At 38.4% G+C, this 26,455-nt stretch overlaps 1 protein-coding gene and 1 long non-coding RNA gene across 7 annotated transcripts in view; one reads left to right on the top strand and one right to left on the bottom strand.

The window, feature by feature from the left end:
* The window catches only part of LOC133651020 (uncharacterized), a 67,855-nt gene extending 53,836 nt beyond the window's left edge, over window positions 1-14,019 (top strand). Inside the window, exon 3 of the long non-coding RNA XR_009826350.1 lies at window positions 13,863-14,019. This is a non-coding gene — a long non-coding RNA (uncharacterized LOC133651020). The remainder of the gene's footprint in view (window positions 1-13,862) is intronic.
* The window catches only part of LOC133651019 (polypeptide N-acetylgalactosaminyltransferase 10-like), a 264,230-nt gene that overhangs the window by 19,074 nt on the left and 218,701 nt on the right, over window positions 1-26,455 (bottom strand). For all 6 annotated transcript variants that reach the window (XM_062048880.1, XM_062048881.1, XM_062048884.1 and 3 more), the window contains 3 exons: window positions 24,208-24,393; window positions 16,720-16,903; window positions 13,829-13,946 (listed from right to left, as the gene is read on the bottom strand). In XM_062048880.1, coding sequence (XP_061904864.1) covers window positions 13,829-13,946; window positions 16,720-16,903; window positions 24,208-24,393 — 488 coding nt within the window. The remainder of the gene's footprint in view (window positions 1-13,828; window positions 13,947-16,719; window positions 16,904-24,207; window positions 24,394-26,455) is intronic.

Here is a 26,455-nt window from a genome sequence, read left to right as displayed (position 1 = left end):
TATACTTGCGAATGTCCTCTTCTGAGCTGGTTACTCTCTGCTGTGACACCATTTCTACTAGCCTTCCGTTGAAATGTACAAATCATGTATTCTTTTGTTGTTTCATGATTCATATTCAAGTTAGTTTGGAGCTTGTTCTCATCTCCTCTTCCATGTGTGTCCGCGATAAATCAGCATTTTAGAACCGTCTCTATTACTTTATTTCCATATCTGTTTGTTTCTTATATCTGTTTATCGATAAAAATACATTTCAATCGTGATGCATCAGAGAATTGATCATTTTTCCCACCTCTGCTTAGTAGAAATCCCGGAATTTGACACAAATGGTGACTTCAAACCAGAAAGACTGACTTCCTGTATATTGTCAAGCATGCATCCTGATGATAAAACATGTGCACTGATGTCTGTAATGATCTGTGAAACTGGTGTCAGAAGGTTATTTTTGTTCAATATTCCAGGGGCTATTGAGTGAAATTTGACCTTAGAAAAGTGCAGCATAAAATATTCTTTATTGTGAGAGCAATGGACATGGGCTCTAATCATACGCCGCCCACATCATCCCATCATATGGTTTGGTTCAAAAGCTTAGCAATTTTGCCTCGCTTATCCGTCTGGTATTCCTGGTTCAGGTTGAGGGTAATTTGGGTGAGCAGCCTGGGAGAAGTTTTGTTAAAGTAGCAACCCTGCAATTTGGCAACAATGGCCTTTTCTAACAAAAATGGATTGACTGACGATTTCAAGCTGGAGTTCTTGAAACTACTGTGTTTTGTTTACGATAAATGTGTTTTCGTATTGATCGGCGAAAGTCGCCGAGCGAGGCAATTTTTGTTCAACATTTCAAAGGCTAGAGAGTGAATTTAGACTTTTACGAATATGCCGTACAAATAAAACCATGAACCATTGAGATTTGCCAGCATTCATCATACGATAGCATCGCCCATCTGTCTATTATATTTGGTTAAGATGTTTTTGGGGGCCAAATGGCCTACAGGTAGAATGTTTTGATTGAATTACAACCCTTGCTATTTGGCAAAAATGGCCACTTCAAACAAAAATGGAAGACTTCCTGTTTGTTTTCAAGCATGCACTTTTTTATGCATCACGTCTCAAAGGGGTGTCGAACTCATTATCATTGTGGGTCACGCCGCAGTTATGGCTGCCCTCAGAGGGCCGCTTGGAACAGTCAATAACATATGAATATGTACAAGGATCCACCTCATGATATTATTACACAATTGTCTATGCATTTAATTATTTCTTTTCTTCGTACACGGTAAAAAAAAAAAATCTGTATATTTTAAAGTAGTTGCCAGAATTTTACGTCAACATTTACGACATATTTCTGTAAATGACAAAATGGTAAATGTTTTTTTACAGTAAAATTCTGGCAAATATCGCAAAATACACCGATTTTTATTTATAATTTGTTTGTACTGCGTACAAAAACAAATCAACTGCATAGGCAATTGTGAATTCTTATACATTTTCATATATGGCAGTTTTTTACTGTCAAATCTATTGTCATTTTTGCTAATACAGATGTATTAGTATTAATTTTAACAAAAAACTACACATTTGGAATGTATGATCATTTTAGATTTGTTGCATTATCGGATACTATTAAATTTGAAAATATATGCAATCTCTTAAAATGGAAAAAATATATGTATATTTTTAGTCAGAAAAGATCAGGTACTTTATTGACACATATTACTGCCAGGTTTTCGCAGGCCACATAAAATGATGTGGCGGCCCAGATCTGGCTCCCTGGCCTTAAATTTGACACCTGTGTCTTATAGCGATCCTATTATGCAAAACCAACTTTTCTTACCTGTTGGTAGCTGTTTTTGTTTATTTGGGATCTGCATAAGTCCCAAAAAAGGTGAAATCAAACCATGGAGGCATGGCACAGATATTTACAAAACAATCGTGCCTTCTTGCAAACATGCTCCAAACGAGCCGTCTGGAATTTGAGACTTTAGTGACATATTTTGCCTTTGTTACGCCAGCCGATATCTCCATATACGGTAGAGGTTTACCTGAAGAGCTTTGCGCGTGTCCACCATTTTTATTCAGTTCCATTGCATAGTTAGATTTTTTGCTCGTATCTGCTTTTTGCAGGAAGATTTAAGCCTCTTTTATACTGTAAAACAGATATCCTAGCTTGGTCGACCACCACTGGTTTTCACTTCCGGGAAGAAGTAACGTGTCGGAATACAAGCAATTGACAGTTGAAAAATATCAGCATGGTATTTAAACAGGTTTCTCATTCTCTTTTAGTACATACCATTGTTTGAGCAAAACTAAGTCAATAGTACACAATAACTAAACAAAATCAATAACTACTATCTATTTACTCGTTGAAATCATTTTTGCCCTCAAAGTCTTCCCGTTTCCAGGGACTTATTCTCTGAATGTGTAACTATTACCAAAAACAAGAAATATAATGATTTTGGGGAAAATAAATCGACCTAATCATTCTAGTATCAATTATATAATGATATTACACTTGGTGTCGACACCACGAAGGCTGACACACCAACAGTTGCTGTTATATTATCATCTCTCTAGCTCTTACTAATCTACTAATTAATTTCCTGTTAGTTGCTGTTTGCTTTCTAAGCACCTACTGTATTTCTTCTGTTGTTTATAGCTAACTTAGCGGCTAGCTTAGCTATTAGCATGCCTGCCCCCTGCCTGCTCTCGACGTGCAACATGTTTAGCACCGTCCTTACTGTGATAACGATACTTGATAATGGTGCGGCCATTGTGGTAAACGTTGGTAAACCTCACTCCCCGACGACTTCAAGAGTAGTGCGGAACGGCACAGGGCAGAACCAGCTGGGTTACATTAAAATACCAAGACATGCAGTTTATTTGCCGTAATGGAGGTGATTAATATTAGCTTAGGGGAGAAAGAGGCTCTACACTGTGTATGGAGACACATAGTTAGCTGCTAGCTTGTCAGCCGGGGAACTAGGGTTGTCCCGATACCAATATTTTGGTACCAGTACCAAAATTAATTTCGATACTTTGATACTTTCCAAAATACAGGGGGCCACAAAAAAAATATTGGCTTTATTTTAATCTGTATGTATATACAGATATGTATCAAATCTTTTGATACATTTTATTTGCAATCAATGAAAAATTTTGGCAGAAAATAAGATAGTGAACATACTAGACAACTTCTCTTTTAGTAGTAAGTAAGAAAACAAAGGCTCCTAATTAGTCTGCTGACGTACGCAGTAAAATATTGAGTCATTTCCCATTCTTATCTTTTCTCAAATTATAAGGGGCAACTGGTAGAACATTTATTATTAATCTACTTTTTCAATTACTGTTAATATCTGCTTACTTTCTCTTTTAACATGTTCTATCCACACTTCTGTTAAAGGCCTACTGAAATGAATTTTTTTTATTTAAACGGGGATAGCAGATCCATTCTATGTGTCATACTTGATCATTTCGCGATATTGCCATATTTTTGCTGAAAGGATTTAGTATAGAACAACGACGATAAAGATTGCAACTTTTGGTATCTGGTAAAAAAAAAGGCTTGCCCCTACCGGAAGTAGCGTGACGTAGTCAGTTGAACATATACGCAAAGTTCCCTATTGTTTACAATGATGGCCGCATGAAGTGAGAGAGATTCGGACCGAGAAAGCGACAATTTCCCCATTAATTTGAGCGAGGATGAAAGATTTGTGAATGAGTAAAGTGCAAGTGAAGGACTAGTGGGGAGTTGAAGCTATTCAGATAGGGAAGATGCTGTGAGAGCCGGGGGTGACCTGATATTCAGCTGGGAATGACTACAACAGTAAATAAACACAAGACATATATATACTCTATTAGCCACAACACAACCAGGCTTATATTTAATATGCCACAAATTAATCCTGCATAAAAACACCTGCGTGTTTGTTACGCTAGCTCCTAGCTCCTCTGCTAGCTCCTAGCTCCTCTGCTAGCTCCTAGCTCCATAGAACACGCCAATACAATTCAAACACCTGATCAACACACACAATCACTCAGCCCAAAAGACCGTTCACCTAACGCAAGGTTCATAAAGCTTATATATTTTAAAAAAGTTACGTACATACGCAAAAAAAAGTTGCGCACATACGGTCAAGCGATCAAATGTTTAGAAGCCAAAGCTGCATACTCACAGTAGCACGTCTGCGTCTTTGTCATCCAAATCAAAGTAATCCTGGTAAGAGTCTGTGTTGTCCCAGTTCTCTACAGGCGTCTGTGTATCGAAGTCAAAAGTCCTCCTGGTTAGAGTCTCTGTTATCCGAGTTCTTCCATCTTGACTGCATCTTTCGGGAATGTAAACAAAGAAGCGCCGGCTGTGTACTGTTGTGGCTGACTACGTTCGAAAAATACGTCCATTTCGCACCGACAACTTTCTTCTTTGCTTGCTCAGCTTCCTTCTCCATAATGCAATGAACATGATTGCAACAGATTCACGAACACAGATGTCCAGAATACTGTGGAATTATGAAATGAAAACAGAGCTTTTTCGTATTGGCTTCAATGTGGAAGGCATACCCGTGTTCCCCGGGCTACGTCACGCGCATACGTCATCCTCAGAGGCGTTTCGAACCGGAAGTTTAGCGGCAAATTTAAAATGTCACTTTATAAGTTAACCCGGCCGTATTGGCATGTGTTATAATGTTAAGATTTCATCATTGATATATAAACTATCAGACTGCGTGGTCGGTAGTAGTGGCTTTCAGTAGGCCTTTAAAATGTAATAATCACTCATTACTTTGTTGTTTGGATTCTTTACATTAGTTTTAGGTGATACTACACATTTTGGTATCAACCCAATACCAAGTAGTTACAGGATCATACACAATTAAAGTTATCCTGTGTCCACGGAAATATTTCTAGACTTTATAAACAACAACAAAAATGACAAAAAGATTTTGTAATAATAAAAAACATTGATGTAATCATTGTAGTATCGACTAGATACATCTTTTGTACTTGGTATCATTACAGCCGATCCACCCATTTGTTTACATTCAAGAGCATTAGCTTTTTGTTAGTGGTTAGCTATTGTATCCTCCTACAGTGTGTAGTGAAGCATGTTTGATGACAATTGTAAGAAACATACTTTATTTGTCGCCGTGGAGGCGAGGATCAATGATTTAGAAGTAGCTAAAACACTGCCGACTGCGGATGGACGTTAGCCGCGAGCTAGCTAGCTATGTTTTAAAACACCTTTTGTAGAGCGGTGCTTTAGTGTTTATTGCTTCACCTTTATCCTTTGTTTTTAAGTCAAAATGTGTCCATTCTACCTCTTATCACACCATATTTGCTTGTAAGTACTATGTACGTGTGTGCGTTGCCGAATATGCATCTCTGCTACAGCACGTCGTGACGACGGCGCGCCGTGATGTCCTTAAAAAATGTAAATAATATAGCACCAGTATTTTACAGAGGCAGTGTAGAATAATTTTTAATTCATTAGTACCGCTATACTGTAAAACCCTTTAGGGGACTAAAATAAATACAATATTAGCCAGAGGGGATCTGCGTTTATGATCGGCATTGAAAGGCATTAATCGGCAACGACGATCATGATACTGATCGGAACATACCCACTTGTAACTCAAATTTTTGCTTGCATTAAAGCAGGGGTCGGCAACCCAAAATGTTGAAAGAGCCATATTGGATCACAAATACAAAAAAGTAATCGGTCTGGAGCCGCAAAAAATGTAAAGACTTATATACCGGTAAGTCTTATAATGATGGCAACACATGATGTAAGTGTCTATATTAGCTATATTAGCCTAATATCAAAATGACATTAAAAGTCTTATATAAGTGTTAAAATGAAGACAACACATGATGTAAGTGTCTGAATTACTTATATTAGCCTACTATCAAAATGACTATGTGTCGCAGGCTGACGCAAATCTTCGTTGACAGAAATGTTGAAATGTAATATTTATTCTACACATTTTTACCACATTGGAAAACATTAGTAAAACTTCTCAGAGGGTGAGATAACTCCTGGAAATGACTGTCTTAGAATGGCCAACGGTATAGATGTGTGTGTCCAAGTTAAAAGGAAACGGCAGGCTGTCTTCTTCTAATGGATTTATTACAATCTTTGCAAGCTGGGTAAGGTTTGCTGTGGTCTGGAACAACATGGCCCACAAACGACTATCAGAAATGCAGTTAATATTACGTACAGATAATGTGTCATGACACATGGAAAAATAAACTAAATACACAGAGGACATAAGTAAAGGAAATTAAATGAGCTCAAATATACCTACAAACGAGGCATAATGATGCAATATGTACATCCATCCAGCCATCCATTTTCTACCGCTTGTCCCTTTTGGGGTCGCGGGGGGTCGTTCGAGCCTATCTCAGCTACATTCGGGCGGTAGGCGGGGTACACCCTGGACATACAGCTAGCCTAAATAGCATGTTACCATGCTTGCAGTCATGCAGTGACAAAATATGCCTGAATAGCACTCCAACAAGTCAATAACATCAACAAAGCTCACCTTTGTGCATTCACGCACAGTATAAAAAGTTTGGTGGACAAAGTGAGACAAAGAAGGAGTGGCATAAAACACGTCTTTCTGTGGCAGCGTCGGAGACAATTGTACATGTAAACAAACTGTTGAGTCACAGTCCACACAACGGTGAGTTCAAGGGCCGCTGAAATTAGGAGGACAAAACGGCGCTCGCCAAATGCTCTCATCAGTGAAGCATAAACACAAATGTATTAAACAGTGGGCTTTCTAACAATTAGGGAGGTTTGTGTCGTGTTTGTCCTCCTACATCAGGGGTGGGCAATTAATTTTCACCGGGGGCCGCATAAGCAACCCGAGCACTGCTGGAGGGCCACACGACAATATTTCAATTAAATTTTGCTCAATATTATTTTTGATATACCGTAAGATAAATAATAATGATGATAATAATAATAATAATTTAATTTAACCTAACTTAACTTTATACAAAAGCAGATTGCTTTTGATGGTCACTTTATCCTGCATTATCCAACATTTTTCCCCATCAGATTTGGACAACCATCTGTTGTTAAAAATAGTTTTTAATCATATTTATTTTATATTGTTTTTTATATTGGTTTTATATGTAATTGTTTTTTCTTTTTATTCAGTCATTGGTGGAGCTAAGGATAATATTTGAATATTGTTTGTAATATTGTTGTGCAGCACTTTGGAAACATTTTGTTGTTTAAATGTGCTATATAAATAAAGTGGATTGGATTGTCACACCTGCCAGCTTGTCCCAACACGCATTTACCTCTGTGAACAAGTCATTACCTGTGGTTGTCTCTTTAATTGACTGCATCAGAGCTCTCATCCAAAGTTAGCGAAAAACAGTCCATGTCTCCGGGCATTATCAGCGCAACAGAGTCCAATAAGCACTCCTTAATAAACTCTCCGTCAGAAAACGCCTTACTTTTTCTGGCGCTTTTGTGAGAAATGACGAAACTTGTCCTGACGGCTGCATCTCTGGGGGTGTGAAATATGGCACAAAGTCCTTGTTGGGTTTGCAGTTTTACCATCAACGCATCAGCCTCCCTTGCGCGCGCTTCATCAGACACATTCCGGTATTTTCCCTCGTGTTTCTTCGTGTAGTGGCGATTAAAAGGATATTTAAGCACAGCAAGCTGTGTACCACACATTAAGCACACGGCTTTACCATTAATTTATGTAAAGAAATACTTGGCAGTCCAAAACACGCCATTCCTCATCAACTTTTCTTTTTTTAGCGTCTCATCACTCTCTATGCACCTTCACTCACAGGTTCCCCCCGGACATACGGCATAAATAACACATTTCAAAATAAAAGCAGCACAGTTGTATTGCGCGCACGACATAGATGTTTTTTAAACTTTATTTTGTAATTTGTAATTGCGCCGTTCAATTCACTCACAATCGCACACGCGCATACGTCCACACGGAAGTAATACAAATAACGCTTTTCAAAACAAAAGCAGCACCGTTGTATTGCACACTCGACATAGATACTTTTTAAAATTTATTTTGTAATTTATGATTGGCCTCACGCGGGCCGGACAGGGATGCGCAAAGGGCCGGATGCGGCCCGCGGGCCGTACAATGCCCAGGTCTGTCCTACATAAACCGTATTACAACAATAACCATATTTTTTACCCCATTTTTTTCCACTTCCATACATTTTTGAAGAAGCTCCATGGAGCCACCAGGGCGCCGCTAAAGGGCCACACGTGGCTCTAGAGCCGCGGGTTGCCGACCCCCGCATTAAAGCATAACCGGGAGGCAGCTCTTATCTCAAAACACTCTTAAGTTGACGTACCACTGCATGTGAATCGTTGCCAGCACCTAAGATTTAACCACTAGCCATGGGGGGGGGGGGGACCTATTAGTCTGCTATCGTCAGAGCCGCACTACCAGCGTGGTCTCCACTTCAACTTGTTGCAGGCGAACGCGGCGGACTCACGGCGGCCCACACATCTCCGCTCAGCCACAGAATTGACTGCACGCGCATGAATAAAACATGCTGCGGCTGTGAGACAAACTCTGGCATCAGAAAGTGGACTAGCTCACTGTCGGTATGTGTGACTATAAATAAAACATGGATGCATAGAGTTGCAGTGAAGAGTATCCGGGATCCAATCATGCCTTGTACTATTTGAATAATAACATTGCGGGACGGCATCGCCTCCAGCCAACTGCCTCCCACACAGACAACAGATGTATACAGTATATATATTTTTTTTTTAATTGATGCCTGCTGTGACATTGTTATATCCTCTTCAACCGACTATTTCATGCTGTTGCCACGGCGACCGGCATCAGCGTCTTGGAAAAGTGATTGGCGTGATGCAAAATGAGTCATTTTTATTTTATGAAATGATCTCGCCGTGCGAGTCGCAAACGTTACGGGTTCCCACACCGGTGTCAGGAGATAAAAAATGAAAATGGTTGCGATTGTGTGAGCAAATCTTTCTTCCGGTACATTTTTTTTTTTTTTTTTTGTGGGTAGGGTTTGTGGGGATTAGCATGAGAGCCCGCTAATCTCCTCACCTCAGGAGACCGGCAGTGGAAGCTGTATCAGCTAATGGGGATCTTAATAAAATAGGAAAGCAAATTGAATATCGGAGGGCTAAGTAGACTTAAGAGGCGACATGCGCCGATGGCTAAAATGTAAGGGATGGATAGTAGTGGCCAAAATACGAGCGCGGCGAGGGCAAATGATAAGAGCTTCGATTCCCATCTGATGAAAAGCTTAAAAACTTAAGAGCCTTTTAGAATAACTCTCATCTTTAACTCAAAGATAATTACAGCGACTTTAATATCACGGTGTATAGGGGTGTGAATCTTTGGGGGCACCTAACGATTAAATCCGATTCCACAGCAAGAATGTGTCATCAACATGCATTATCACGATATAACGATACAGTAATACAAATTGAAATGTATATCATTTATATCTTAGTTCCTACTGTTAATGTCTCAATGTTCTCAAACTGACAGTGGTGATGGGTTTGTACCAAGGAAATCAGCCCCAAAATCAATACAGTATCAGTTTTCTAGGGGTGCACAAAGAAAATCGATTCACATCCGAATCGCGATTACTATTGATTCTGATTGTACATCGATTCATTAAATTCAAAAAATCGATGAATACAAAAATTATAATTAAAAAATATGTTTTTAAGCCATCTCCAAGCAACTCGTCTGAGCTTTTCTAACCTGTAACCCAGGGGTCACCAACGCGGTGCCCGCGGGCACCAGGTAGCCCGTAAGGACCAGATGAGTAGCCCGCTGGCCTGTTCTAAAAGTAGCTCAAATAGCAGCACTTACCAGTGAGCTGCCTCTATTTTTTACATTTTATTTATTTACTAGCAAGCTGGTCTCGCTTTGCTCGACATTTTTAATTCTAAGAGAGACAAAACTCAAATAGAATTTGAAAATCCAAGAAAATATTTTAAAGACTTGGTCTTCACTAACTGACAAAGAAACAGATAACAGATTTGGTGTCCAGTTCAAAGTGTGACATGATTTATTCAAAAATTTGAGAGTTGACTTTTGTATTTTACATGAGTTATTATTTGTACAAACATGGTGCAAAGTAATTCATGATTTGTTAAAAAAATGTTAGCGGCTAGCTAGTTAAAATGGGATATTGTGATTTCACAAGATTGTCTTAGAAGTGATCATTTGAAAATGTTCAATTTGAAAAATGTGCACTTGGAGAAAATATAAAAATAAAGTGTTGCATATTGATATTTATCTGTTTCTATATATATTCATTGTGAGAAATCATTAAGATGATCAGTGTTTCCACAAAGATAAATATAATTAATTATTAATAATAACATAGAGTTAAAGGTAAATTGAGCAAATTGGCTATTTCTGGCAATTTATTTAAGTGTGTATCAAACTGGTAGCCCTTCGCATTAATCAGTACCCAAGAAGTAGCTCTTGGTTTCAAAAAGGTTGGTGACCCCTGATGTAACCGGTTTCAAAACAGTTTCATTAAAACGATCATACCAAATCATACACTACGCGAATCGGTATGAATCGAGAATCGTGTATGGAGGTTAATTTGTGTCTTTATTATTTTTTGACAATGAATATTTTTACATCAAATTATGCTGACAAATTCATAAACTTTTCTTTTTAATTAGTTATCAAATTTAATTACATTTACCATAAGTGGGTCTCGAGTTTTGAAGTAAGAAATATTTCTGCACTGAATTTTAATAAACTTCATTTTTAAAACCACACAAATGACACATTTTTATTCAATGAAATTGTTGGCAGAATTTGATTGAATTCGTGAGCAGAATTTGTGAGTTTGAAAATTAATTTTGTTGAAATAAAGTGTTTAAAAAAATTCAGTGTAAAACAATTCAGTGCATAATTAGCTCAATGCCCACTTGCAGTAAACTGAATGAAATTATGAAATTAAATTAAAGGGAAATTTAATTAAATAATTTGATGTAAAAAAGATTCACTTCACAATCTTCAAATGCAAAAACGTCAGTTCAAAAGCTTACGTAATAAAGCAACAAATTAACCTCCAGACAAGACCCACTTCCGGTAATTAAAAGGGGTCATACGGTATTGTGATTTTGTCTCTATTTTTTAAAAATATTTCATTTTGCTCTCAATAACATGTAATGATGGTTCTTTAGTCAAAATGTTACATAGATTTTGTTGTAAAAACTTTTTGGCAACCGTAAAAACGTTTGGTCGTGAGAAGCGGTGTTGTTAGATGCAAATGAAGCCCTCCTGGCCCCGCCCCCTCATGCTGACTACACTTTTGTCCCCGCCCTGACAGCTTTGTTGTTTTGTTTTGCTAAGACCGTAGGAAATATGGACCGGTGAGAAAGTAAGAAAGGCCGGCTACAAATCTGGTATTATACGTTAGCTAAGGTTAAACTTAAAAAAGTCATTATCTCTCCAATGCTAAATCCTGGATGTATGCATGTGTATATTGAGAATAAAATGCTTTTCTATTCTACATCATGTTAATACTTTTACTGCACTGCTGCTTCGAAACCTTGTAAACAATAGAGGCCTGAGCTGGTTATACATTTAGCTATGCTACATAATCAAATAACGGATTATAATACTAACTGGTTTATTGCCAAACGCTGTTTGCACTGATCCAATTAAGAGTAGTTTTTTAGGAAGATCTTTATTTTACCGGAGGACGGTGACGCTATTGTCACCATTGCCATAAATAGAAGACGGACTCCACCATTTAAAGTAGTTTTTCCAAAAAAAATAAACCTTTACTTATATTGCCCGTAGACAGTGATGCCATTGTCACTGTAGAAGGCTTAGCTAGCTAGCTACACAACAATTTGAGCGAACATGTCATTCACACATTTCTAACCTACTGTTATTACTTACCGTTTCATTGTCTCCTTCATTGCCACACGGGGGATGGGTCAAATGCAGAGAATAATTTCGCCACACCTAGTGTGTGTGTGTGTGTGAGACAATCATTGGTACTTTAACTTTAACTTTTTATAAATAGCAGTCAGCGATTCCGCCATTAAAAATGTTTTTTTTTAGAAAATCCATCTTTTTGTGAAGTTTTTGGTTGAAGCAGGACTCTTCTTAGCGCACATTCAAATCAACTTATTCACAGTTGAAGGCACAACGCCACGAATCATAAATTAAAAAGTTAACTTTTTACTTCAGATGAATTTGTGCCTTATCTTGTGCTGGTTACAGCAAACCAACAATGGAGCATTTTGCTTCTTTGGCCTTAATTGTGGACATCATGTCGTGGCACAGACGGATTTTCATCAATTAAAAATGGCTGCTGAGATGTTTGGCTGACGTCACACTTGAACAAGATTTCAAACGGACCGTTTTCAGGAAGTCGGAAGGAAGGCAAGACTGTTTTTATAAATATCACTGCAATGCCTTGACTGTTTGATTCCAAATTCTCTGGACTTATGCAGATCCCAAATACACTCCAATACATTCCAATCTTGTAACATCGCAAACTTTTGTATGTATGCAATATCAATGGGGTACATGGCTATTAAATGATACCCTTATGGCTACTGCACTGTATGTGGACTTTGATAAAAACGGCTGCGCTTTATATACTTCTGCACTTTAAATGAAGCTGCTAAAATACTGTCTGATTTGTAATTCTCATACCCTCTATGTATTGTACTTGTATCTTAAATTGTTTACAATTACGTAATTTCAATATTGTTGTGTATTTTCAAATCCTGTGTAATTTAATTGAGGATCTTAGATGCACCACAAAAGGACTACAGATGGAAATTAGCATGGTGCTAAATCTGGTGCAGCCATCTTCTTAATGTCACTGCACATTGTCCTTCAAATAAAGAAATGCAAAGAAATACAAACAAACACATAGGCAGGTACCATTAGGTAAAAAAATCAAGTTTTTAGTTTTGCGTCATAGGGCCCCTTTAAATTAAATGATGTTGTCAAATCAAATAAAAATGTAATGACATTTGATGTAAAACGATTCAGTTCACATAATTCAAATGCAAAAAAATTCAGTGTCCAAAAAAAGGTTTCGTAATGAAGACACAGACTAACCTTCAAATCGTGTTGAATCGAGAATCGATTCTGAATCAAACCGGTACTACAGGAATCGGATCAGATCTTTAAATCATGCCTCTCACCTGGATAGTAGAAGGATGTGGCCATTTGGTCAAATTTGAAACTGATTTAAACCCAGAGATGGCGAGTAAAACAGGAAAAGCACTTGTTTGCGGCACTTTTTTGTTAACCTTTCGTGAGGATTATAATAAATTCTTCATCAAAACGGGAATATATAAACATCCCATCCGACGGCATTTCGATGAGATCAGACATTGTACAGTAAGTGATTGTTTTATGATTTTATTATTATTAGGTTTGTATTTCTTGTTAGCACTTAGCATTACTGCTACATGATGTTTAGTGTTTAACTAAAGATGGATCTGTTTAGCACTCAGCTTCTTAAACTTGTAGCTCATCCTCTTTTAAATCAGGCTAAAAAAAACAGGTACCATCAGGTAAAAAAGAAAGTTAGTTTTGCGTCATAAGGCCTCTTTAAATGAATTTATGTAGTTACATCAATTTAGTGAAATTTGATGTGGAAAAATTCAGTTCACCTAATTCAAATGCAAAAAAAATCAGTTACATAAATTCAGTGTCCAAAAAAAGATTTTGTAATGAACACACAGATTAACCTTCATATCGTGTTGAATCGAGAATGGATTCTGAATCGAACCGGTACTACAGGAATCGGATCAGATCTTTAGCTCCCCAAAAATTCCCACACTTCTACTTACCTTAAAGGAGATCTCATACTGCTCTCCTCCCCAGATCTCCAGACCTGTGTCATACCCTCCCAGCTCCCAGAACCACTTCCTGTTCACTGCAAACAGCCCTCCTGCCATCACTGGAGACCTGCAAGAAAAACACAAGGGAAGCAATTAGTAAAAAAATTTTTTTTTTTTTTTGTCATAAAGAAATACAATCATGTGTGCTTACGGACTGTATCCCTGCAGACTGTATTGATTTATATTGATATATAATGTATATATTTTGTTTTTTATGTTGATTTAATTAAAAAAAAAAAAAAAAATATATATATATATATATATATATATATATATATATATATATATATATATATATATATATATATATATATATATATATATATATATATATATATATATATATATTTTTTTTTTTTGTCATAAAGAAATACAATCATGTGTGCTTACGGACTGTATCCCTGCAGACTGTATTGATTTATATTGATATATAATGTATATATTGTGTTTTTTATGTTGATTTAATAAAAAAAAATAAAATAAAATAAAAAAAAACCTTTTTTTTTTTTTTTTTTTTTTTTTTAATTTCTTGTGCGGCCGCGGCCCGGTGGTTGTGGCCCACTGCGTTATATGACGCATAAACAACCAACTGAGAACGTGCCTGGTATGTTAACGTAACATATTATGGTAAGAGTCATTCAAATAACTATAACATACCGTATTTCCTTGAATTGGCGCAGGGAATATAGTATTCGCACGTCTAGAATTACTGCCGGGTCAAACTCGTTTCTCAAAATAATTAACGCATGCTTGGCCTTATCGCCGGTTTATTATTGAAGCCGGATCAAATTCGTTTCGCAAAATATTAATTTTATTATCGCATGTCTATAATTTTCACCGGGTCAAACTCGTTTCGCAAAATATTTAGCATATGGCGAGAACTTCCACCGGGTCAAATTCGTTACGTCACGAGTGACGCATCTGTCCTCATTTTCAAAATGGAGGAAGCTGCTTTCAGTAGTTTACAATCGCACAAAGGAAAAAAGATAGAGAGCTATTCAGTAGAATTTAAGGTCCAAGCTATTGAATACCGGTACAGTATGCTAAAGAGAACAGTAAGCAGCTATGTTTTATTAATATACCGTAGCTGCGTGTGTGAAATACTGTATAAGTCATTAAATGACTCCCGCCTCCTGGTGGTAGAGGGCGCTGCCGCGCTAGCGATCCTTCTTGCGACTTCCGGTACTGCAGAAGAAGTGAACACACGCAGCAAGAGATTTTTTTTCTTCCTTCTAACATGGAGGATTACATACCGGTATCTAAAATAAAACAGTTTTCTAAACTGGACTTTCAATGGAAGCAGGAGGTAATAATTAAAGGAATATCTCCATCGAGACAGAGACTTGTAAAAAGGAAAAAAGAAAATAATGAAGACTTCTATAAACAAGTTATCGATGCTTTTGGTCAGAAGGAGCTGCAAATGGACTCCATTTATAAGTACAGGTAAGACCATAATAACGTTTTTTTTAATTAAATGTGCTTTTCATGATGGTATGCTTACATCACACTCAAAGCGCACGCCTAAATTTTATGGATTCCTTTTGGTAAACGCCGGAGTGAGAAGAGGTTTTAAAATAATTACCGCATGCACGGCCATCCCGCCGGTTTCCGGTAAACGCAGGAGTGACAGGAGGTTTTAAATTAATTAACGCCCCTGCGGCTATTCAAGGAAATACGGTATAGAACATGCTATACGTTTACCAAACAATCTGTCACTCTTAATCGCTAAATCCGATGAAATCTTATACGTCTAGTCTCTTACGTGAATGAGCTAAATAATATTTTTTTAAATTTTACGGTAATGTGTTAATAATTTCACACATAAGTCGCTCCTGAGTATAAATCGCACCCCCGGCCAAACTATGAAAAAAACTGCGACATATAGTCCGAAAAATACGGTACCCGGTAGAGTAAAGAACATGTAACATAGGTTGAGCTTGAAGGGTCATAGATCTTTTTTTGAACCAAAAAAAATACAAGTTGAGGGCAGAGTGTAGTATTCATGTGAGGGAACTGTTCCTCTCCGGGTATGACGACGCTTTCAAGAGTGCAGCAACCAATTAACCGGCGCTTTGACGACGCCTGGCGCCAGACCTCGTTAGCTGCTGGCTTGTTTGCCGGTATGTTGCACCTGAGACGCCTGGATGAAAGCAGTGGATGCGCCGCTTCCTTTCAAAGTTTGACAGTCTACCATGCGGAATTATCTCACACATCCTTTTGCCGCAAACAGGCAGGTCGCCGTGGTTACAGGCTTCTCATCTGGCGGATGTAGGACCAGCTAGTCAGGAGGCGCTCGCCCGAGTCACCTGTGAGGGGAGATCGATTAAAGGCAAAAGAGACACGCAGACGAACACTTGACTCCCGCCCTAGGGGGCTCGACTCGGACAGCCGCGGGTGCCATTGCATTTCCTCACCGCTGGGCTCCCCCACAGCGCCCTGGAGTTGATTTAAAAAAAATAAAATAAATGGCTATAAAAAAAAAGTGGTGCTATTACGGGTTGATGTTTCGAAGATGCTGCAATGTCAGCCATCACGCACTTGGCTACATCCCCCCTGCCCGGAGGCGACAGCCTATTTCCCCCGATGTCAATACGACAGGAAAAGTGACGTTTTTATCACAGTGACCTTGTCTTGTTGACACTCGGCGTCCGACGTTTTTTTGCGCCAGGCGACAGCGATGACTGAGCCGTCAAATTGTCCGCTTTTCTCAGCTCAATATGATAAAGAAAGAAAAAAAACCTGAAAAGTGCACATGTGGATGTTGGAAAGCGTCAAAATGAAATGTTATTTTCAGCGTTGTTCGGATTCAATTTACTGCGGCCGTCTTCGCCGTCACTCACTCGAAGGGCTCGCTGGGGTCGCCGCTCTGCAGCTGGGCGGGGATGGGGATGCGCTTGTAGTACATTTCCCAGTCGAAGGCCCCGCGCATGGCATCGCCCGCCTGCGTGTCGTAGCCGAAGTTGTCGTGGTCGATCACGTCAATCATCGGGCACACCACCGTCTTCCTGTTCTGGGCGATTCGGTCTAAGTGAGAAACAAAGGAACATCAATTAAGTACCAGTCCTCCCTTTTTGGGGGGAATTTTGCCTATTATTCATAATCCCTATCTATGTAAGACACTTTTTTTTTCTTACATTTTCTCTTAAAGTCCTACTGAAACCCACTACTACCGACCACGCAGTCTGATAGTTTATATATCAATGATGAAATCTTAACATTGCAACACATGCCAATACGGCCGGGTTAACTTATAAAGTGCAATTTTAAATTTCCCAGCAAACTTCCGGCTGAAAACGTTTCGATATGATGACGTTTGCGCGTGACGTCAACGGTTGAAACGGAAGTATTCGGAGCCCATTGAATCCAATACAAAAAGCTCTGTTTTCATCTAAAAATTCCACAGTATTCTGGACATCTGTGTTGGGGAATCTTTTGCAATTTGTTTAATGAACAATGGAGACAGCAAAGAAGAAAGTTGTAGGTGGGATCGGTGTATTAGCGGCGGACTACAGCAACACAACCAGGAGGACTTTGAGGATAGCAGACGCGCTAGCCGAACGACCTCACCTTATATTCCTCTGTCTCCGGGCCGCCAACCGCATCGGTGATCGGGTGAAGTCCTTCGTCGTACCGTCGATCGCTGGAACGTAGTTGAGCACGGGTCGTGATGAGCAGATGAGAGCTGGCGTAAGTGCATAGCTAATGTTTTTAGCATAGCTCTGTCGAGGTTCCGTAGCTAAGTTAGCTTCAATGGCGTCGTTAGCAACAGCATTGCTAAGCTTCGCCAAGCTGGAAAGCATTAACCGTGTAGTTACATGTCCAGAGTTTGGTAGTATTGTTGATCTTCTGTCTATCCTTCCAGTCAGGGGCTTATTTGTTTTGTTTCTATATGCAGTAAAGCCCGATGCTATCACGTTAGCTCAGTAGCTAAAGAGCTTCGCCGATGTATTGTCGTGGAGATAAAAGTCACTGTGAATGTCCATTTCGCGTTCTCGACTCTCATTTTCAAGAGGATATAGTATCCGAGGTGGTTTAAAATACAAATCCGTGATCCACAATAGAAAAAGGAGAGAGTGTGGAATCCAATGAACCAGCTTGTACCTAAGTTACGGTCAGAGCGAAAAAAGATACGTACTGCACTGCACGCTAGTCCTTCACTTTCACGTTCCTCATCCACGAATCTTTCATCCTCGCTCAAATTAATGGGATAATCGTCACTTTCTCGGTCCGAATCTCTCTCGCTGCTGGTGTAAACAATAGGAAAATGTGAGCAGTCCTTCCTCCGGTGTCGTCACGCTACTTCCGGTAGGGGCAAGGTTTTTTTTTTTATCAGAGACCAAAAGTGGCGAACTTTATCGTCGTCGTTCTATACTAAATCCTTTCAGCAAAAATATGGCAATATCGCGAAATGATCAAGTATGACACATAGAATGGATCTGCTATCCCCGTTTAAATTTTAAAAAAATCATTTCAGTAGGCCTTTAAAATGCTGCATGTACAATGTGGCTAATTATGCAGCTAATAGAAGTACTGTATTCCGCCCATAAAACCCACTAAAAAACATCCAAAAACTGCCAACAACACTGCATTTACATCTCGTGACCTGAATATTAACAAAGTATTTTGCGATGCTGTTATTATAAGTGCTTACGCAGACAAACTATTTTTAGCGGCGCCGACAGCTAACCAGCTTATGCTGCTATATTGACATACTGAGCCGATGAGTTAATTCTAGATTTTAAATCATGTCTCTCACCTGGATAGTAGAAGGATGTGGCCATAAACCGAGAAGTTGGTCGACTTTGACACTAACTTACACCCCAAGATGGCGAGAAAAACACGAAAAGCACTCGTTTGCAGCACCTTTTTTTAACCTTTCGTGAGGATTATGATTATTTTTTCATCAAAACGGGAATATATAAACATCCCATCCGACGGCATTTCGGTGAGATCAGACATTGTGCAGTAAGTGATTGTTTTATGATATTATTATTAAGTTTGTATTTTTTGTTAGCACTTAGCAATACTGCTACATTATGCTTAGTGTTTCACTAAAGATGGATCTGTTTCGTGCTCAGCTTCTTAAACATGTAGCTCATCCTCCTTTAATTCAGGCTGAAAAATATAAGGTTCTGGATCATCATTCATCCCAAAATAGCCAGTGTTGTCTCTCATGCAGTCTGCCGTGATTAGTAGTGTTGTTTTTGTTGTTGTTGTTGAAGGGAAAAGTGAACATTGTGACACGTCTGTGAACTTATTACACCACAATATGCTTAAATTGAGCAATACATCTTATTGTGAATGTGCCTGTTACTACATTACATATATAATTACAACATGTATATGTGTACAGCTCTGGTAATGGGTACATTCGCACCCACCTGCACAAATGTACTTCAAAATGTAACAATCAAAATAAATATGACTTTTATTTTTGTTTACTAGGGCATGCATATATAAAATGCATTAGTTTGACCATTTAAAATCAATGATAATAAAAAGGAGATGCTTGGAAATAGCATAAAAATGCCCCAAAAACTTGGAAAAACGCGATTCATAGCGTTACTTTTTGGTGTAACCATCATGAGCGTTCTGTTCAGGTATATTTCTTTTATATTTTGATAAATCATCATAAATAGGTATTGATCAATCTTTAAGCTGTGTGTATTTGATTTCAGTTTGCTTTTGACATCTTATTTAGATTTTTAGTTGAAACTTTTACAACCTTGTGTTGCGCTCATGATGGCGTAACCAAACTAGATTATTTTGAATATTTATTCCCTTTTTTACATTTAGTATATTTAAATATACTGTGTTTTATTTTGTTTTCTTTTTGGAACATGTACTATACATATAATACAATAAAGTCCCATATAAAATTATGTTTCTAGCAATACTTTAATTTTGCCTTTGAAAGTAACACTCCAATGTCCATTAGTGGAGCTGTACACATATACAACTGTATGTTTTTAGTGTGCTTTATAGTTGGAATATAGTGACTCCCATTACCTCAATTGTTAGCTGACTCTTGCTATTGTTAGCTGACTCTTGCTATTGGTTAGTTAGAATGCATAAAAAAAGAAAAATACCAGTATGTTGTTTATGTCTTACATAAGGATTGTGAATGATATGCCAAATTCCTAAAACAACGCAGTTCCCATTTAAAACGGTGCACATTTTGAAATCATACCACAATACCAATGGTACCTGGGTTTTTATTTGTAATCCGTTTGTAATCCATGTACAAAATGACGAATTGAACTAATAAATGAACATTTCACATGACTTTTCCCTTTGATGAAGACAGAGATGAGCCATGCGGACTTCAAATTTGTACTTTCCTGTAATAAATTCAACAGTGCTTGTCACCTTCTTTATCAAAGTGCTGCTTTGGCCCTCTTGATGGCTTATTTTGCAATTGTACTCAGTAAAAAAAAAAAAAAGTCCAGATATTGAGTAACCAACACGTGGGGATCTCTGGTTGGACATTCGATTCCGCGGCTTAATTTTTTAGGCACAATATTTGGTCGTACGATAACCAAATCGATTTTTGAATACCGGGGGAAATTGTGTAACAGTAAACAAAAGATGCGCTCCACATCGTACTTCGAAGTTTGCAGCTTAACTCTAATGCAGATTTTGTTAGTCATATTTATATGTATTATGGGCCTACATTAAGCATTTTCCAAGAACAAAATGGCTAAATTAACTAAAAATATAAATATTACTGTTGTAATGTCTTGTCTGCAATTAGTACACAAGGGATTTGCTTGACAGAAAATTAAATGAAGGAAAAATAATACACATTCAAATGAGAAAATACAATCATAATTCATTCAAATCCAGCAGATGTTGTAGATAAAACACTTTCAGTTGTCATATGCACAATTAAATACAAGTGTTTTCAGGCTGCATTTGAACATTGCCAACGTTGAGGCCCGTCTCACATCTTCAAGAAGACTTCCAAATTTTAGGAGCATAAAATTGAAACGCAGCCTCACCATGTTTGGTCCTGACTCTGGGCACCAGCAGGAGACCACTCCCTCCCTGAGGTTCTCAGAGCTCCAGATGATTCATATGTCTCTAACTTGTCAGATAATACTTGTACACAAGGAGAGCTGTTTTAAAGTCTGTTCTCTGAGCAACAAGAAGCCAGTGCAGTGACCTAAGCACTGGACTAACACGGTTGTATTTCCTGGTTCTAGTGAGGACTCGAGCAGCAGCATTCTGGATGTACTGCGGCTGCTTTACAGCTCGTTTAGAGAGCCCAGTGAGAATGCTAATACAGTAGTCTAACTTGCTGGAGACAAAAGCATGGATCAGTCTTTTTAAGCCTGATTTAGACATTATTCCTCTGATTTTGGCAATGTTTTAGTTGGTAAAAAGCAGTTGATGTTCTTCAAACAATGTGGCTGTTAAAATTCAAGTCTGAGTCCATTTTTACCCCTAGAATTCTGACCTGATTATTAGGTTTCAGTCTCAAGGTGACTAACAATAGTTTCTCTTTGCTTCTGTGGGCCAAAGACAATGATCTCAGTTTTGTTTGAGTTTAGCTGAAGAAAATTGTATTGGCCACTAAATGAGACAAACCAATCATATCACGTTGTTCAATGTCATGGCCGCTGATGAGCTCAGCCTTAGGAAGCATTACTATATTGGATCAACACTCAGGGAACAAAGGCTGACTTTTTTTTTTCCTTTCAGTAAATTTTTGCTGTATTTTGGCCACATTATTACTCCATTACACATGATTTTCCTAAGAGGGTTTTCCCATGTTAAATTTTAACATTTTAATGTCCACTTCTTGCACAGGTGTACAATACACTGGCAGACAGTAGCCCAAAGCCAAACAGAAGTCCGTCATTTTTTAAAGGGCACGAAAACCTTGAAAATGTTGTGCTCCCGTGCATTTTATCACACTTACGAAAAAATAAATAAATAAAGAAGGAAATATGGATCACCTTACAACAAATAATAATTTTATTATCATTGTTTTTAGTTTGTAACAGAAAAGATTTAAAGTGCACCAATTTGCTTGAAATGGAAAAAATAATTAAATCATTTTTAAATTTAAAAAAAAGCCAATTGGTACCAAAAAATAAAATTAAATAAACTCATTAAATAATAACAAATACAAATTGATCAGCAACATTAACTCAGGAGCACAATATATAAAAGTCTGCGGGCTATAGAGCGTTTTCTATTCGGGCTCCAGTACTTTGGAATGCCCTACCGGTAACAGTTAGAGATGCTACTTCAGTAGAAGCATTTAAGTCCCATCTTAAAACTAATTTGTATACGCTAGCCTTTAAATAGACCCCCCTTTTAGACCAGTTGATCTGCCGTCTCTTTTCTGCTTTGCCCCCCTCGCGTGGAGAGGTTATTAGGTGACCACAGACGAGTGCTAGCTGTTCAAAGTCGGGACCCGGGGTGGACCACTCATCTGTGCATCAGTTGGGGACGTCTCTGCACTGCTGACCTGTCTCCGCTCAAGATGACCCCCTGCTGGCCCCACTATGGACTGGACTCTCACACTATTAACTAGATCCACTTGACGTCCATTGCACCGGTCGCCCAGGGGTTGGGGGGGGTGCCCACATCTGCGGTCCCCTCCAAGGTTTCTCATTGTATCCCATTGGGTTGTGTTTTTTCTTGCCCTGATGTGGGATCTGAGCCGAGGATGTCGTTGTGGCTTGTGCAGCCCTTTGAGACACTTGTGATTTAGGGCTATATAAATAAACTGTAATTGATTGATTGATTGATATAAACTTTAACCTACAAAACAAAAATGAATGTGCTGAGTATGTTTTTAATCCAAATGAGGAAGTCAGGATTAATGGCTACAATGAGCACATTTTGTAGTGCACAGCTTTTCGAAATGGGGTTTAAAGGCCTACTGAAACCCACTACTACCGACCACGCAGTCTGATAGTTTATATATCAATGATGAAATCTTAACATTATAACACATGCCAATACGGCCGGGTTAACTTATAAAGTGACATTTTAAATTTGCCGCTAAACTTCCGGTTCGAAACGCCTCTGAGGATGACGTATGCGCGTGACGTAGCCCGGCGAACACGGGTATGCCTTCCACATTGAAGCCAATACGAAAAAGCTCCGTTTTCATTTCATAATTCCACAGTATTCTGGACATTTGTGTTCGTGAATCTGTTGCAATCATGTTCATTGCATTATGGAGAAGGAAGCTGAGCAAGCAAAGAAGAAAGTTGTCGGTGCGAAATGGACGTATTTTTCGAACGTAGTCAGCAACAACAGTACACAGCCGGCGCTTCTTTGTTTACATTCCCGAAAGATGCAGTCAAGATGGAAGAACTCGGATAACAGAGACTCTAACCAGGAGGACTTTTGACTTCGATACACAGACGCCTGTAGAGAACTGGGACAACACAGACTCTTACCAGGATTACTTTGATTTGGATGACAAAGACGCAGACGTGCTACTGTGAGTATGCAGCTTTGGCTTCTAAACATTTGATCGCTTGACCGTATGTGCGCAACTTTTTTTTGCGTATGTACGTAACTTTTTTTAAATATATAAGCTTTATGAACCTTGGGTTAGGTGAACGGTCTTTTGGGCTGAGTGATTGTGTGTGTTGATCAGGTGTTTGAATTGTATTGGCGTGTTCTATGGAGCTAGGAGCTAGCAGAGGAGCTAGGAGCTAGCGTAACAAACACGCAGGTGTTTTTATGCAGGATTAATTTGTGGCATATTAAATATAAGCCTGGTTGTGTTGTGGCTAATAGAGTATATATATGTCTTGTGTTTATTTACTGTTGTAGTCATTCCCAGCTGAATATCAGGTCACCCCCGGCTCTCACAGCATCTTCCCTATCTGAATAGCTTCAACTCCCCACTAGTCCTTCACTTGCACTTTACTCATCCACAAATCTTTCATCCTCGCTCAAATTAATGGGGAAATTGTCGCTTTCTCGGTCCGAATCTCTCTCACTTCATGCGGCCATCATTGTAAACAATAGGGAACTTTGCGTATATGTTCAACTGACTACGTCACGCTACTTCCGGTAGGGGCAAGCCTTTTTTTTATCAGATACCAAAAGTTGCAATCTTTATCGTCGTTGTTCTATACTAAATCCTTTCAGCAAAAATATGGCAATATCGCGAAATGATCAAGTATGACACATAGAATAGATCTGCTATCCCCGTTTAAATAAAAAAAATTCATTTCAGTAGGCCTTTAAAGCATGATACTGACAAAGCATGTTCCTCGAGGTCACACGTGTCCCCCCCCAGGGGGGCCTCTCCACTATTTGAGAAGAACAGAGTTGTGGTATGAGCCACTCACCGAGCAGCGGCGGCAGCCAGTTGGCATTAGCCTCGCAGTGCGAGTCCAGGAAAGTGATGACCTCCCCCTTGGCGGCGGCGGCCCCCAGCAGCCGAGTCCTGATCAGACCCTCCCTCTTCTTGGTCCTCAGGATGCGGACTTTGGGAAGGTGGCCCATGTACTCCTCCAGGGCCGCCTTGAGGTGCTCTGGGGAAGAGAAAGCGAGGTGAGAGGTTACGTTTGGAGCTGCGAAGCCACAACACCCATCCAATCTTCGCTGCTTTTACACGTTTTATGGCCTCCACGCTGTAAAAAGTGACATTGCGTGAATGACAGACAGGCTTGGAAGGGGTCGAGCTGTAAGAAAAAGCCTCCCTTCTATAAATGGACCCATGAGGAAAAACATGACGCTTCCCAATCAACCGCGGCAAATTAATCCTCTTGTGAGACGAGACCCCGGTCAGGAAGGGGGAAAGAGGTGAGCGGGAAAAAGACGAGAGCGTTTAATTATGATCGGTTAATTTTCCCTTGAATAAATTGGAATACGGCTAAAACTGTTTACCGAACACAAGGAGGCAATTAATCACACTAATGAGCGTGCGAGGACGTCGGCAAACACATTAGTCTTTATTACGCCGCCAGGCGGAGGAGGCGACGCGGTCGTTTCGCAAGTCGGATCAAACAAAACGAATCGGCCGCTGACTTGTGGACTTCGTATTTTTCCTCCCGCGTGGTCGGAAGATTAGCAAGGAAATGTTGAGTTGGGGGAGTTCATCTGCAAAGCGCTGGCGGTCCACCAAAAGACAACAAATATATACAGTTTATGTTATTGTGGAATGTGTGCAGCTATCATTAAAAAACATGGACAGATGTTGTACATACAATAGATAGGAGCGCCACATGGGGACTGGATGTATTTGTTTGTGGACGCTTACTCTTCCACCGCTAAATCGCACGCAGCACACAAGAGGGCTGAACATTTGTCAAAACACGCACCCCTACTGTGTTGCCTGCGCTATTATTTTTCTGACAAATACACCACAGGGGGGTGCTATTATTATAGCTGATAGAACGGACTGACTTGAAATTTCTCCCACAGCTCCGTGCACGCTACAAGACACCAATTGTAACTTTACGGTGTTTTAGTTGAATTACAGCAATGTTTGGTACGCACCGTTGGGGAAGTGACAAGCACGTGTCTAAAATTATATTTATACACATACACACACACACACATATATATATATATATATATATATATATATATATATATATATATATATATATATATATATATATATATATATATATATATATATATATATATATATATATATATATATATACAGTATATATAAATATATATATATACACACATGAATATATATATATATATATACACATGTATATACAGTATATATAAATATGTATATATATATATTCATATACTGTGTATATATACTGTGTATATATATATATATATATATATATATATATATATATATATATATATATATATATATATATATATATATATATATATATATATATATATATATATATATATATATATATATTCATATACAGTATATATATACACTACCGTTCAAAAGTTTGGGGTCACCCTAACAATTTTGTGGAATAGCCTTCATTTCTAAGAACAAGAATAGACTGTCGAGTTTCAGATGAAAGTTCTCTTTTTCTGGCCATTTTGAGCGTTTAATTGACCCCACAAATGTGATGCTCCAGAAACTCAATCTGCTCAAAGGAAGGTCAGTTTTGTAGCTTCTGTAACGAGCTAAACTGTTTTCAGATGTGTGAACATGATTGCACAAGGGTTTTCTAATCATCAATTAGCCTTCTGAGCCAATGAGCAAACACATTGTACCATTAGAACACTGGAGTGATAGTTGCTGGAAATGGGCCTCTATACACCCATGTAGATATTGCACCAAAAACCAGACATTTGCAGCTAGAATAGTCATTTACCACATTAGCAATGTATAGAGTGTTTTTCTTTAAAGTTAAGACTAGTTTAAAGTTATCTTCATTGAAAAGTACAGTGCTTTTCCTTCAAAAATAAGGACATTTAAATGTGACCCCAAACTTTTGAACGGTAGTGTATATATACAGTATATATATATACATATATATATACATATACATACATACATACACACACATATATATATATATATATATATATATATATATATATATATATATATATATATATATATATATATATATATATATATATATATATATA

The sequence above is a fragment of the Entelurus aequoreus genome, linkage group LG05, assembly GCF_033978785.1.
Source record: "Entelurus aequoreus isolate RoL-2023_Sb linkage group LG05, RoL_Eaeq_v1.1, whole genome shotgun sequence".
Lineage (NCBI taxonomy): Eukaryota > Metazoa > Chordata > Actinopteri > Syngnathiformes > Syngnathidae > Entelurus > Entelurus aequoreus.
Note: the sequence above shows the minus strand (reverse complement) of the source record. Positions and strands in the feature narration are given on the sequence as shown.